Source organism: Prionailurus viverrinus, chromosome A1 (assembly GCF_022837055.1).
Source record: "Prionailurus viverrinus isolate Anna chromosome A1, UM_Priviv_1.0, whole genome shotgun sequence".
Classification (NCBI taxonomy): Eukaryota; Metazoa; Chordata; class Mammalia; order Carnivora; family Felidae; genus Prionailurus; species Prionailurus viverrinus.
The window spans coordinates 78890296-78905651 of record NC_062561.1 but is presented as its reverse complement, the minus strand read 5'-3'; the positions used below and the strand labels follow the sequence as shown (position 1 = coordinate 78905651).

The following is a 15356-nucleotide window of genomic DNA, read 5'->3' as shown; positions in this document are numbered from 1 at the left end:
GTTTTGGGTTTCTTGGGGCGGGGGGAGGTCTTTCTTTTTAATCTTGTCCTCTTGTATCGAAATTTTCTTTTTCTTTTCTCTTTTTCTTTTATGCTTCATTCGTTGACAATTTCTGTGCTTTTGACGTCAGGCGTCGTGCTGGGTAATGCAGGGACTTCCACGGCACAGGCAAAGGCAGGATGGGCTTTCATGAGACGGGGGTGGTGCCCTCTCCCACGACGATGCCCAGCCAGCAGCCGGAACTCCAGCTAGTCTCGCGTTTCACAGATGAGCATTACCCCCATGCGGACAGGTGGCTGGACGGATCCTGCCGGGGAGGCAGCCACCCCCTGTGCGTGTTCCCACCGGGCTTCCTCTCCTGGGATGTGGGGAGATGGGCCTGTGGGAGCACAGACCGGGTCCCGCTGGCCTGCAGGACATGCGGATGCCCACACGAATTCGGCCTGTCTTGTCTGGAGTGTGCCCCGAGGCTGGACGACAGCTCCCAGGGTGGTGGAGAGGGAACCTCAGCAGGCAAGGCTGCTTAGGAACATCTTGTACAGGGGCGCCTGGGGGACCGACCTCAGCTCTGGTCACAATCTCGCGGTTCATGGGTTCGAGCCCCGCGTGACGGCTCGGAGCCTGGAGCCTGCTTCGGATTCTGTGTCTCCCTCTGTCTCTGCCCCTCCCCTGCTCATGCTCTGTCTCTCTCTGACTCAAAAATAAATAAATGTTATAAAAAAAAGAAAGAAACATCTTGTTCATTTTTGCTGTGGTTTTTGAACTCTAATCTGGCAGCCCTGGCCACTCTGTGGTTTACCCTTTAAAAATGAATCCATTTGTCTCATCTTCCAAGGGAGTCAAATTGCCACGTGTTATGCAGTAGACTTGTCTGAAATGCAAATAAAAATGTGGCTGTTTTTCGTTTCCAGGTGACGCTTTACCCACACTGCCCTGTTCACACCGAGGGTGGCTTCTAGTCCAGTGGGTGACTGCGGACCCCAACGGGATGCTCCCTCCCTGATGAGCGAGACCCTGCGTGGGGATCAGCTGTTCCTCAGGTTTGGAAGGAGGCGGTCGGGGCGATCCTGAGGGGGTGTGAGCAGAGCCCCCTGGTCTGCTCACACCGCAGGCTGGGCTTGCATGGGTGTCCCCAGACCCAGGAGAATCGTTTTTGAGGACATTTTCTTTCTCACCAAACCCCACCCCCTTTCCGAGTTTCTTGCCACTGGCACCTGATCCCCTGAATCCTGGTTCTTTCGCTCCTATCAGGTTACATTTAGGATGACCTCGGGTCCCTATGGATGCTCTTGCCCCACCTGTCCCTGAACCTTGGAAATGCTTAGTGTCCAGGGCAGGGCGTAGTCGCAACTGTTTTTCACTGGCACTGTTGGGTAAGGACAGGTGTTCTTCTGGGACCTGAAGAAGGGCTGGATGGAGTGGTGTTCCCAAACCGGGGTGGGGGCGGGCAGAGGGCTGTTCTCTCTTTCTTGTTTCTTTCTTCTCCCCTTCCTCCTCCTCCTCCCCCTCCTTCCCCTCCTTCCCCTCCTCCTTCCCCCTCCCTCCTCCTCCCCCCCTTCTCCTCCTCCTCCTCCTCCTTCTTCTTCCTCCTCTTCCTCTTCTTCTTCTTCTTCTTCTTTTAGTTTTGGTCTATTCAAGATAACTTAAAACCAAACAACAAAACCAGATTTCTTCAATTTCCTGCTAATTTATAAAACCAAACAGTGCCTGTCTCTTCTTTTGAATTTCAATGGCAACCCCTCTTCTGTGTGTGTGTGTGTGTGTGTGTGTGTGTGTATCTTTTAAGCAACAACATTTAACACATATAACATACCAGGCACCATTCTGTTCTTTCACATGTTCATTTCTCCCAACAACTCGGTCACCTGAGCAGTACCCCTACCCCCGAATCCCAAACAATCCAGCCAGGGAACAGCCCAAAAGGGCCTTGAACTCCAGGGGCACCGCCCTCGAGAGGAGCCCTCACTCACCACCCTGTACTACTCTCCGTGAGCTCCAGGCAGGACCCCTCCGGAATTTTCAGGGCCCAGTGCAAAATGAGAAGGCACGGCCCCTTGTTCAAAAAGTATGACAAGTTTCAGGATGGGGACAGCAGAGGACTAACCAGGAACAGCAGCCTCTGCAGCCCGAGAAGCCAGCTCCGTCGCCAAGTGCTGCTTTCGGTCGTGCGGTCCTGGGGTGCGTGTGGAAGTGTGTGTGCGCCTGTGTGTGCCTTTGTGAGAAGTTACTGCCAGTTTTATAGAGAGGGAAGAGGGAGACACAGAAATTAAGTTGTTCTGCCTACCAGGCATATGGTTGTTCGGTAGTGTAGTTGTTTGCTCCTCTGCAACGACTAGCCCCTGGGCCCGTCTCAATGGACAGGACGGTGTCATAACAGGATATCAACCGTGGCTTCAGCAGACGGGGCTCGCCCCTCCCTCCTACCCCATCAGTTCCCATCTTTGTGATTAGCTTTAAAGACAGTGTGTGGGGGCGCCTGGGAGGCTCAGTTGCTCAAGCGTCTGACTCTTGATCTCAGCTCAGGTTGATTTCTCACGGTTTGTGGGTTTGAGCCCCGCGTCAGGCTCTGTGCTGACGGTGCGGGGTCTGCTTGGGATTCTCCTCACTCTGCCTCTCCACTTTCTCTCTCTCTCAAAATAAATAAAAAAAGAAACCCAAAAAACAATAAATCCAGTGTGCCTTAAAAAATTAGATAAAAGAAAACAATTTGCCTAACATCTTTTCTTTTCTTTTTTCTTTTCTCTTTTCTTTTCTTTTCTTTTCTTTTCTTTCTTTCCTTCTTTCCTAATTTATTCACTTATTAAGATCTAATTAGCTTTATGAAATGATTCAGCCAGCATCTCATCTAGCAAGTAGAAGGGACCTCCCACCTAACAGCTTTTCACACATACAAAACGAAGTGTCCTATATTCTAAAACATTCTTTTAGTGTTTATTTATTTTTGAGAGAGACAGAGCATGAACAGGGGAAGGGCAGAGACAGAGGGAGACACAGAATGGGAAACAGGCTCCAGGCTCTGAGGTGTCAGCACAGAGCCCGACGCGGGGCTCGAACTCACAAACCGTGAGATCATGACCGGGGCCGAAGTCGGACGCTTATAACCGACTGAGCCCCCCAGTCGGCCCATGAAGTGTCCTATATTCTAAATATTGGTAAGGATCACACCAGGATAATGTTGCAGGATTTTTCACCACAATACCCGGGGTTCGTTGTCTCGCCCCTTCGAAGAAGGAAGAGGGGGACACAGAATGAGCATCGGGCAGAAGTTTATTAAAAGTGTAAGATCAGAAGGGAAGAGTAGTAGCAAAGCTCTCTTTCCTGAGAGGGGACATTGGAAAGTGAACGCCAGGACTGTAGGGGAGGGTCCTTGCTTTATAAGGTTCTGGTCAGCCCTCCCCCTCTGCCATCCCTTCCCCCTTGGTCCTTTTCAGGCTCTATCCTTACTGGCTGGATCGCTCTAGGTGCTGGGTTGTCCATTCCTGATGGGCTCCTTTCCATTGTAGGAGGGGTGGTCTCTGGCCATAAGTATGTCTTTCATCAAATTCCCGAGGGAACCCCGAGGGGGAGTTGGTGGGGTCTGTTCCATTGTTAAGGGGAACCTTAAGTCTGAGGGGGTTTGCTGTGGCCACACCCCCCCAGCATTGTTTCCAAATAAGTGTTTTTCCGCAAGAAGGGCCCGGTTGGGGGACGGTGGGGGACTGACAGTGTTCCCTATTTAGATTTGGGGGTGGCTACAGGGGGATGCCCACTTTGTAAAAACGTGTCACCAAGTTGCACCCCCGAGGTATGGCATCTTATTGCACGCATGTTTTGAAATAAAACCTCCGTATTTCAAAAAAGGAGTTTAAACGTCCTGCTTCACATAATGAGTCTAGATTTCTGTCTTAGCAACCGAGTGGAAAACTATGAAGCAAGGAGGGAGCCGAAGCCCGTCCTGCGGCGCTGCTCAGGGGTTACAACCTCTCCTCCGGGGCGGGCAAGCCGGATTCCTAACCCAAACTACAAAAGGGTTTATTCGGTTCTTCTATCAGTGAGCTGATGCCCCCAGAGCAAACCAGGCTGGCAGGTCCCCTCTCTGCACAAGGACTGAGAAGTACAGCTGATTTCTGCAGGCGTCAGGTGGGCTGCACGTCACTTCATCGTGGACACTTGCTGGCTGCTGGATGGACTGTCCCTGACAGGCGACAAGTCCACACCCTCGAGGAGCTGTTTACTAGCCCGATCCTGACTTCGCATTTAAGACCAGAGAGTCTGGTTGGGCCCACACACTTAACCTTGCAAGCGCTGTCACAGGAAGTCCTAGGGTAACCTCATTTTTCCTAAAGTCAACTGGGGGCAAGATAGAAAAGAGGGAAGCGGGGCCACCGGTGCATTGCACTGGGAAGCCCCCCCCACCCCCCGCACCACGTCACCTCACCTCCGACCCACGTCCTCATTGCTAAATACACTCCCTGAACCAGTCTCACTTTCTGCACAGTTTCACACTCGAGGAAGACAGGATTCACATTGCAATGCTGGTTTAAACTGTAAGTATAGTCTATGTGGCTGAATTCTGCACCTGCTGATAAATGATGCTAAGGCATCAAAGAAGAACAAGGCGGCCAGCTGTCGATCACAGTAGCTTGGTGTGCAAGCCTGTGGATCCGTAGCATGGCCTTCTTTAACCATATGCTCCAAGAAATACTCAGTGTAGATCTTTATATATATAGTATTGATGTGAACAAATCCTGTTTGAAATATGTAAAATATTCATAATTTCAAATACTTGTTTTAACATATTTTTTAAATGTTTATTTATTTTTGAGAGAGAGAGACAGAGACAGAGCACAAGCAGGGGAGGGGCAGAGGGAGAGGGAGACACAGAATCGGAAGCAGGCTCCAGGCTCTGAGCTGTCAGCACAGAGCCCGACGAGGAGCCCGACGCGGAGCTCGAACTTGGGAACGGTGAGATCATGACCTGAGTTGAAGCGTGATGCTCATCCCACTGAGCCACTCAGGCACTCCATTGCCTGAATTTTTAAAATGACATTTAGTTATATGGGGGCAAACCAAAAGAGGGGTAGTGTCAGCCAAACCCAATAAAAAAGCCAGGCAGAAGGCACTGAAGATTTTTATTTGATGACTCACGTTAGCAGCAACACTAGGAAAATGACTCACCTCCTCCATCAGGACTCTTGCTCTGCCTATACTGTTTAATTATACTTTTGTAAAACAAAATACGTTGCAAAATATATTTGACTTTAACCAAAAAGCCAAAATCGTGGAAATCAGAGTTCTAAAGAAAGTTTAATCTTGAACGCAAAATACAAATCCTTCTTTGTGTTGTCTTGAAAAGCACATTGTTAACAACACTTCGGTGTAGACTGGAGTGAATTATTGTAGCCCAGGGTCTATTCTTGCCTTTACTGTTTAAGCTAGAGAAGGACATTGTTGAATGAAGTAAACTCTTTACACCAGTGACATTTTTAAAAAGACAAGCAAAACAAGGGAGACTGACGTTATAAGATGGCTATGCCAGCATCCACACACGTGATTCCCTATTAGACAAAAATAAGGATAGCGTCCCCAGCGTATCAGGATCCGTTTAACAAGCACACGGCACGTAACATCCTTCAGGATGCCAAGAACCTTAGTGAAGCCTCGACTTCTGTAAAGCTAATAACATGAGTGCTCTTTTGAAAGGCTGGGATACCAGCAGCAGTTGACAAAAAAGAACAGATCAAGAGAAGATACATTCCATTATTATAAACGTACTCATTAACTTCTACCGGAGATTTATTTTTACAGAATAATTATAGGTATTTTTTCGCTGAATGCTTATGTGCATGAGAATTGGAATGACCCTACAGGAAAAGTTTCTGAAGTAACTGAATAAGCTAGGAAAAATACGTGGTAAGTGTTATCTGGTGTTCCATCAGGTGATACGGAATATTACAGACAAAAATTGCAAACTTGAAATAAACCAAAAACCTTTAAATAGTGCTTGTATTTTATTTTAAGTCCAACCGTATAATACATTTAAATGGAAGCTTTGTTTAATTACTTTTTTAAGTGTTGAATGCAAGATTTCTGTAAGGTTTTTTTTTTTCTTACTTCCTACAACGTTAACTGGAAGAGGTGGGGGGGGGGGCATATTTAACATAGAGGGGATGAATCCTGAGATTTCCCAAAATGTCTCAGTTAAGGTCCTGCAGACATGGGCACTTGTTCCCCGGCGCACAACGGAATGCCGTTTAGGAAGAAATAGGATTATCGCCCCTCGGAAACCTGTGTTTGCTACCAGCCAAGCCGCGATGCCTAAGTTGCTCAACGTGGCTTTTATAGGGAGAGGGCTACTTTTATCTTTCCTCAAACGGGTTCTATTTCTTGTAATTCACATGACACCCCTGGGCTGCGGCTGTCTGTTCAATTTCCTGTTTTGCTCTAGGTTCAGCAAATCAAAACAAATAGCTCACAGAAAAGAGTTCGGTAACTCCTGGTTTTCTTCCTCTGGCATTTCCAGTGAAGTGTTCTCTCCTTAGAGGCACAGAGAAAGGAAGGAATTCGCCGCGAACAAGGTAGAAGTAGGTCACAGAAGTTTCAATGCTCCAAAAAACGTGCCATCTCCATCTTGCGATATTTTAGCGTCTTCCCGCGGTATTGCCAGTTGGAGTTCATCTCCTTCTTCCAGCTTTGCGATGCCTGGAAAACAGTGATTTACAGGGACTTTAAGTGGTTGTACGATGCGGGGGGGGGGGGGGGGACGCGTATTAAATAAAACTATGTCATGTTGGGAAAATGCTAACGTCCGCATGCACACCTCAAATCACACCGGTAGACGTCTGAACCAGTTACACCATTCCACCAGGCGGAAAGCAGAAACAGCTAAAGCAAATGAGCAGAAAGAATGACAACAGATATCACTGTGTTTACCACCTACTGTTGATAAAATGGAGACGCTGAACGGAAACCAATGTCTGGTGGTAAGAAAAAAAGTTAAGTAATCATAGCATGTCGTCTTGATGGGATAGTATATGGTTAAAAGTGGTTTTGCTTCCTTGTATTGACAAAGAAGACTATTTATAATAACGTTAAGCAAAAACACAAAATAGAGATAGAAAAAAACGACACACACCATGCAGTGTGGGTATGCTGCACGTACACACTTAAATGTGCACATAAAATGCACATATTGTTAAAAATAAAAAACAAAACACCACTCATTAGCAAAGCCTATATGCTAACATAGTTTTCTCTTCAGTCCAGACCATAGGATTAGGACTCATTTGCATTATTTTTTACAGCCTTCTATATTTCATGTTTCCTTAAATGACCATATCTGACTTTATAACCAAAAGCACGAAAGTACTTAGCTTCTCAAAACTGATCGATAAATCTGTGTGTGCCTAGTTTACAGTGATGCGTCCTGTGATTCAGGAATACAAAACACAACTGGGAGCTACACTCAGTAAGCACAACGATGCGGACCCCAATACGGAACCCATGTTAAAAGGAAAATAGGAGGGAAAAGGAAGGAGGAGAAAAACCAAAGAAACCAACAAAGAAAATAATATCAAAACTGATAATACTTTCAACCAATAATTTAAAAGGTAGTTGCGTTTTCGTGAATATGCAGTGAAAATGTATTACAGGAACTATGTTACATATGTTAACATCCATCATCAAACCCAAAGCACCCAGATCTCCTCAGAGACAGTCAGTGTTTATTTACTGAATACTTAATGATGTGCCAGGCACCTTTCAAGACACACAAGAGCTGTGATCAGAATTACAAAAGATTCTGTCTCCAAGGATCTTGGGTGTCTGTCTGTTTGTTTGTTTGTTTTTGTAATGGGCTAAGACAGACAACAAACAAAAGAACATAGTTTCAGGTACTGTGAAGGGTAATTGTACACTTTTCAGGATTAGCAAGGCATTTGATGACTACATTAAATAGTAGAAAGAAAAAAAAATAGATTGGAATTTATTTGTTGAAGAAATCAGTTGTTATAAAGACTGAAGATAATCTAGTATTTCGAAAAGGCTATTGATCACAGAGCATTAAGTAATGCTAACTCTCAAAATAAAGTCAGTGTGAACTATTTTCAAGTAGGTTCTGTTTAAAATTCTAATGCTGAGTTATTGGCTATTTCGAGTCTTCCAGATTATAGCTATCAGCTGTACCTTCTACAACAGACACACTCAGTTTGTTCATGAGATAGTAAGTGTGTAAAAGAGGCACCTGGTCTTCTGCTGGGCTCCTCACATGGACCACCTACATTTTTTCCAGGGTATTCTGTATGGAAGCGCTTCACGCACTCAGATACAAATCTGTGGTTTTTAATGGTTTTAAACAGATTTGCCCCAGAGCAGATTAAAATTGCAAACCTGAGGTGTCCTAGAGAACGGTTCTCATGGATGATACTACGCCACAGGCATTGAGACTCAGCTTTACGGCCCAGTTAACTACTCTTAAAAAGCAGGCAGCTAGGAAGTGTGGCCGAGACCATGAACGCGGAGGGGCAGATGACCAGAAAGCCTCCACAAGCAGCTCGCGAAGCCGTAATTACTGCTGCATGTGAACAGCACAGATGGGGGGCGGCCTCGCCATTTCCAAGGATCCTGCAACAGCAGGACACTGGTCATCGCTGGGCACAGGGGAGCTTTTCTTTATGAAAATGAGGGAGTTTCAATTTAACACACTTCCTCGTCATCCCGTAACAGCTATTTAAGGCAGTGGATCCAGAATGACAATCGTCTCCGTTTTTATGAACTATTTTCCTTCCTTCCCAATTGGCTTCTTGTGCACTTGTCGGCAGACAGCTTTGCGAGTTAGTGCTTCAAATAGCGTGGCCAGGAGCGCCCGGGTGGCTCGGTCAGCTAAGCGTCCGACTTCAGCTCAGGTCATGATCTCACGGTCCGTGAGTTCAAGCCCCGCGTCGGGCTCTGTGCTGACAGCTCAGAGCCTGGAGCCTGTTTCAGATTCTGTGTCTCCCTCTCTCTCTGCCTCTCCCCTGTTCACACTCTGTCTCTCTCTGTCTCAAAAATAAATAAATGTTAAAAAAAAAAAAAATTAAAAAAAAAAAAACAAATAGCGTGGCCAGTCCCCGGGCCTGTGTTTCATGCTGTCTTTTCACGGGAACAGTCTGGAGCTGAAGACATTCCTCAGGGTTCTCCATTGGATTTGTCAAAACCACCAGGGAGGAATCAATGTGTTTAAGGCAAATATGGGCTCCCCCCACCCGCCCAACACCAGCTTTGATGAATTCACCCCCACCACGAAATAAAGACTATGTAGGCAAATACAGCCCAAAGGCCTGACACGAACAAATTCCACCCTTCCTCTTTTCTCTCTGCGTCTTCAGGGCCCCTGGGCTGCAGCAGCCTTGCGCCTACATGTTCACATCCCACAGCCATCCGTCTGCCGTCCCTTTCCACCAGAGGTCACCTGTATGAGGCTGAGAGAAAGCCACTGTGCAACTTGACCAGACCCTCAAGCCGGCCAGGGCATTCTCTAGCAGCCCTTAAAAAAAGAAAAAAAAAAAAAGAAAAAAGAAAAGCTTTGGGAGCTCCCACTCTGGGGTCACACCGGGTGGTTTATGCCAAGTTCTGGAACTTAGAAACTCTGCAAGCTAGGACACCGTGTGTTGCCTCCCTGTGTCTGGATTCCGCCTCCCTTGAACAGGGCGGATCCTGTGAAGGAGCACAGGTAAGGGACAGACAAGGTCGCCGGGCACGTGGTGACCGTTCTCGTTCTATTATCACTGCTGTCGTTATGATACAGTTTTACCTGCTGAAGAAAACGCAGTTTAGAATTGCTCTCAGTGTCGACAGCTCTGAGTTCATGCCCTCTCTCCATGTATAGAAACGGGATAGAACTCTTAGTAACGATTTTTTCTGTTTCGACTAAAAGGAACCAGCTCATCATTCAAGAGGAGAAAAAACGCACAGCATATCAAGGAGTGTCTTTCTGTCTATTTATACAGAACTGTTATTTACCAGCGGAATAACAGGAATTATTGGGTAGTGTTTCAGGCATATTTTGAATACATCGGAACAAATTCACCAGACTCAGTTCGTCCCCAAAGACGTGCACTTTTTTCCTCTGTATTAGGTGTCCCATAGCAAAGGTGTTATCCGTGTATAAAACCTGAGGAACAAACCAAAGAACTCTATCAGAAGCGAGCACAAAAAGGAGGCACTGGGCGGTGGCACAGGTGGGGCGTTGAACCTACCTGCCCGTATATAAAGAAGTAACCGGTTTCTTTCACCAGGATTTTATTTTCCTTTTCTTCCAGGGCCCTTCCTCTTTTAAAGCTGAGCAGCCACGGAACGAACGTGTAGGCTCCTACAATGGAGAGAGTAACTTGTGAGGAAAGCAGTTTTTCACCTCCACTTAGTTGCTAAACCGAGTCTGAAACTTAGAACTGAATTTCATCTTCAAGGAAAAAAAAAAAGAAAAAAAAAGAGGAAAAGAAAACAAATCAGGGCACTCTGCTGGTTTTTCAGCTGTGGTTGGCACATTAACCTGGACAACCATCGGAGACAGGAACCTGAGGGCAAACACTTCATAAGAATGTTCTGCGTTTTCTTTTGTTCTTGTGTATTGCAGCAATTTTCATCACGGAGCCCAGTCTGCATGGCAGAGTTGGAGGCAAAAGAAAAAAAAAATGGGCCAAATGTCTCTGAATAACACACTTACACAAGTTTTCTGGTTTTTCCTTGCTTCCCAGAGAGGAGGGGGCTAGCAGGGGGAGAATTTAGGGAAGGGCATCAGGGGAGAAGCCCCCTCCCCAGCGCACTGGGCAACAGAAGAGAGCTTCCAGAGAGCGTGGGAAGTTGCCAAGACATAGCCTTTCCTAGGACATGGTCAAGGAACTTGGCAATGTCCCTCTGTAATATTCAAGTAAAGTGGTTTGTGCTCGCACATGAATTCTCCTCCGGGACCCCTCAGGCTTCCCTGGAGAGTGACAGGGGAGCTGCGGTGTGGAAGAACCCCAGGAAGGGTGCAGACAGCAGCCAGCAGCTACAGAAAATGGGTCGGCAGGAGGGGACCCGATCTCTGTGCCAGAACATGGTGCTTCGGGACAGACGCCCTTGAGGAGGGTATAAAGGCTCCTCTCCTGTGAATCCACAGTGTGAAGTCACTGGGTTTCTCACCGTCATGTAAAGACTGGAGTAAAGGGCGAACCCTGAGGCCAGATTAAGAACTGTGGGGTTGGGGGGGAGGGTAGAAGCAAAATAGCATAAAATAATTGAAAAGAAGATGAGGGAAATGGTAACATACAGAGAGAATAATAAAATGAAACTGTGGTGGTCTAAAATAGTATAAAAAGTGTTCCCATATGATTGGTCATGTTGGACCACACGTGTCCCCAAGCTTCACCTCGGTGTAGCAAAAAGGGAAACAATAATCAAATTCAGAGTCCATGGGACAATATGCCAGAAGCTCAAGAAAAAAACAACTTGTCCTAGACTGAGTTTAAAGAAAATGTTCCCTGGGGATTTCTGAAAGGGGCTGCACGGTAGGACGCAGCAGCTGGTAACGCTTTCACATTCGTAAACACAACTGCTGAGTACGTGCACCCACTTCAGCGAGCTCCCCGAAGGCCAACCCGTCACATCTGAACTTTTTCCAAATGGGATTCTTGAGGGAAAAATATAAAACGAAAACTACGCATTTTCTGAATGTTTGGAGGAGGAAAGGACCCGAGGTGATCACACAAAGCAAACTACCCCTTGAACCTGAGTTCAGTTCCCTAAGGCAGCTCTCCCAGTTGACATGCCCACAGGTGCAGGGCGGGCGCTGGGAGGGAGAGCCAGAGAGGAGAGACAGGTGCCCTTGTCCCTCCTCTCGTGTAATCTCAGTCCCCCAGGGGAGCCAATGCCCCCACAGTATCCGGCAGACCCCCTCACCACCTCGCTTTGCTGTTCCCAAGGTCTGTGAGGAAGCTTTACTCCAGTAAAACCCACCAGTGCCACTCTGGATGGTGACAGTCCCTGGATAAAAGATTTCCCCAGTTACAAGTCACAGAGACAAACCCATCGTCCCGTTTTGATACTGCATCATTTCAGTGACGAGATGACAATAAGGTAGTTTCACATTTGTTTAAACGAGATCATGTACCCAAGGCACTTTCAAAGACAGAGAGCTGAAAATACGAGGAAGAATTAATCATCCTGGTTGTTCTTACTGAAGGCGGCTGCTCTCGTGGGTTCCAAGACCCACGAGATGCTCTGACCAAAGAAAGGCGTCTTTTCCCTTCAAAACAGTACACATCTCGGATCCTGACTTCTCTGGGTTCAGACACTGTTTATGTTTGGTTCTCTGCTATTTGCCCAGGGCCTGACACCATGCCTGGCCTCCAGCAGACATGCAGCAAATATTTACTGAATTAACTAATTCAACTTTAAACATAAGCTAATTCAAAATGGCAGGGCGTTCTCTGCAACTACCTGCAAGCATACGATTGTTTTTTAAAAGCATTCTGTTATTTACGTATTTATTTATTTACTTTAAAAGCATTTTGTGAGCTAGTTACTGAAACCGTGTGAAATGCGACATCACTCGTGAACTAAAGTAACACACAGAGTTCTAAAACTGGCTAGAGATGTTTACTTACTAAACATTTTTTTTCAATGTCGTAGATTGATTTCCTATTTCTTTACACCATACTTATATCTATAAAATCAGTGAGGTGCTTTTTACCCAATTCCGCCACTGTATTGTCAGCAAAGAAAGAAAAACAAATAGTTACTGGGTATATATTGTTACGTCCTCTCGGCATTTTCTTTTGGCATTTCATCCTATCTTGCTGGGAATGTTCTCATTAAAGAGAGTCAGTGCATGGTTACCTGTTTTAATGTACTGTCTGCATTTCTCCCCCACTGCACACACACACACAGCACACACACCCACATACACGCACACGCGCGCACACGAATTCTACTCCCTAAGGCCAAATGCCGAGAATACAGCCCAGCACAGTATATGCACTCAGTGAATACGTGCTACCGAATGAGTGTCGAATCCTTTAAGCAAACAGACGAAACAGTAAATTAAAAGTAATTATAAACTTAAGCATAAATATTATAAGGTGTTTCTACATATTAAAACGTGCTTAGATTTTTCACATGCAAATTAGACTACAGAGAAATGCTAATGAAAAAATACACACAAAGTGCCTATTCTGTAGGATGCTTTTCTTTTTTTTTTCGTTTTTTTTTTAACATTTATTTATTTTTGAGAGACCGAGAGAGACAAAGCACAAGTGGGGGAGGAGCAGAGAGTGAGGGAGACACAGAATCCAAGGCAGGCTCTAAGCTCTGAGCTGTCAGCACAGAGCCCAGAAGCAGGGCTCGAACCCATGAACCACGAGATCATGACCTGAGCCGCAGTCGGACGCTTAACCGACTGAGCCACCCAGGCGCCCCTGTAGGATGCTTTTGTAAACCAGAATGCATTACTACTTATAGTCAGTATTTGAAAATTCGGAAGTACACTCCAAGAGTATTACTGCTTATTTTATCTTTGCTAGTCCACAGCTAAAATACAGATGTGCTGTGGTGTATAAAAAGGCTGAACTTCCCACCTCTACTCAGCTGTACATACTTGATGTACTGATCTGTTTTTGAAAACTTAAGAAAATTAATGTGTGCAACGACCTGCGAAATTCAATAAAAAGAATGCCAGTATTAGTTTGTGAAAATAATTTACGCGTGCACTTGAAAGTGTTTGCTCTTAAAAGAGTAGATCTTTCCTGTTCTGACATATAACAAATACATAAATTTTAGGTTGACAACATTTTATAGAAGAATCAGACATATTTCATTAATATTTGGTTTTTATTCTATTTTATCAATTGGACGTTTCCTTGCAAACATTCGTACCCCCAGTGTTACCTCCTTCAACAGCTGGAAATAGATGCTCAGACAGCAGCTGTCGATCAGAGCTGCTACATTGGTGACTTCTCTTGATTTTTAAATGTTATTATCGTACAGCTGCCGGAAATAGTTTTAAGGGATAAAATATTGATAACACATTTTTAAAAAGAGAAAGTAAACCAATTCAAGACATCGTGATTTTTTTGTATAAAGCAAGTATAGTGTGGCCTGGAAATCCATAGTTATCGTAGGCTTGGTTCCATAGCTGAGGTGGAGCAAGGGAAATCAGGAGAAAACAAATGCAGCCGGGCAGGGCCGAGGGGCAGAGCTGTACGGAGGGCAACTGGAGGGCCCTGGAGGGCTGTGAGCAGTGGAGAGAAATGATTATTCCATCTTTTAGAAATATCACGATGCGGCTTCCAGGCAAGAAAAGGTACAAAAATGGGGGCAAAGAACCAGCCAAGGTGGGAGATGATGGCGGTCTGTACCAGGATGGTGAGATGGGAATGAGCGAAATGGATTAATGCAGGTTGGATTCACGGGGAATAACTCGTAGGGTTTTGAGATTAACGTAAGGTGTTAGCAGAACAGTCAAGAATGACACCCAGCATTCTGGGTTAAAGAAGCGAGGACACAGCCATCACACTAAATGACAGAGGAACACTGCAGGAAGGGATCTGGGGACAAGTTCTACAGTGAGGCTGAGGTGCCACCAAGTTGTAAAGGAAGAGATGTGTACAGGCTTGGAGCTTGGTGGCTCGAGCTAAAGATCTACATCCAAACCATCAGCATGTGGCTGTTATATGACAACACAACACAGTATTTAAGAACACCACAGAAACAAGGTGAAAACAAAAGAGAACAGGACTACATCAGAGGTCTTGAAACACATCAATATGGAGGAGATACATTTAGGAGTAATTTGCAAAGAGATTTAAAAGGAGACGCCGAAAAGAGAATGGTTAGAGAAACAAACTTCAGGAAGCCTGTGTTTCTAGAAGAAACAGTCATCAAGTGTTAACTTCTACTGGGAGATTAAAAGTAAATCTCATCCTCGCCTCTACGAAATAATTACGAAACAATTACGTAGCAAAGCAGAAATAGGGGCGCCTGGGTGGCGCAGTCGGTTAAGCGTCCGACTTCAGCCAGGTCACGATCTCGCGGTCCGGGAGTTCGAGCCCCACGTCAGGCTCTGGGCTGATGGCTCAGAGCCTGGAGCCTGTTTCCGATTCTGGGTCTCCCTCTCTCTCTGCCCCTCCCCCGTTCATGCTCTGTCTCTCTCTGTCCCAAAAATAAATAAACGTTGAAAAAAAAAATTAAAAAAAAAAAAGCAAAGCAGAAATAAACAAGGGACTTCCACCATCAACATGATTGAGGAAAATACATCTGCCCTTTCTTTACCTCTGTTAAGTCATGTGAAAGAAATGGACAGAAAGAAATGGCACGTTTTCCAGAGTAACTTGAAAGGGTAACAAAGTCACTGAGCTCACACG

The 15356-nt window shown here is 45.7% G+C and overlaps 1 protein-coding gene across 1 annotated transcript in view; it reads right to left on the bottom strand.

Annotated features, from left to right (window-relative positions):
• Positions 1 to 5015: 5015 nt before the first annotated feature.
• Positions 5016 to 15356, bottom strand: part of TNFSF13B (TNF superfamily member 13b) — a 34273-nt gene continuing 23932 nt past the window's right edge. The window contains exons 4-6 of the mRNA XM_047849425.1: positions 10215 to 10327; positions 9979 to 10129; positions 5016 to 6681 (exon numbers count right to left, since the gene is read on the bottom strand). Coding sequence (XP_047705381.1) covers positions 6569 to 6681; positions 9979 to 10129; positions 10215 to 10327 — 377 coding nt within the window. The 3' untranslated portion in view covers positions 5016 to 6568. The remainder of the gene's footprint in view (positions 6682 to 9978; positions 10130 to 10214; positions 10328 to 15356) is intronic.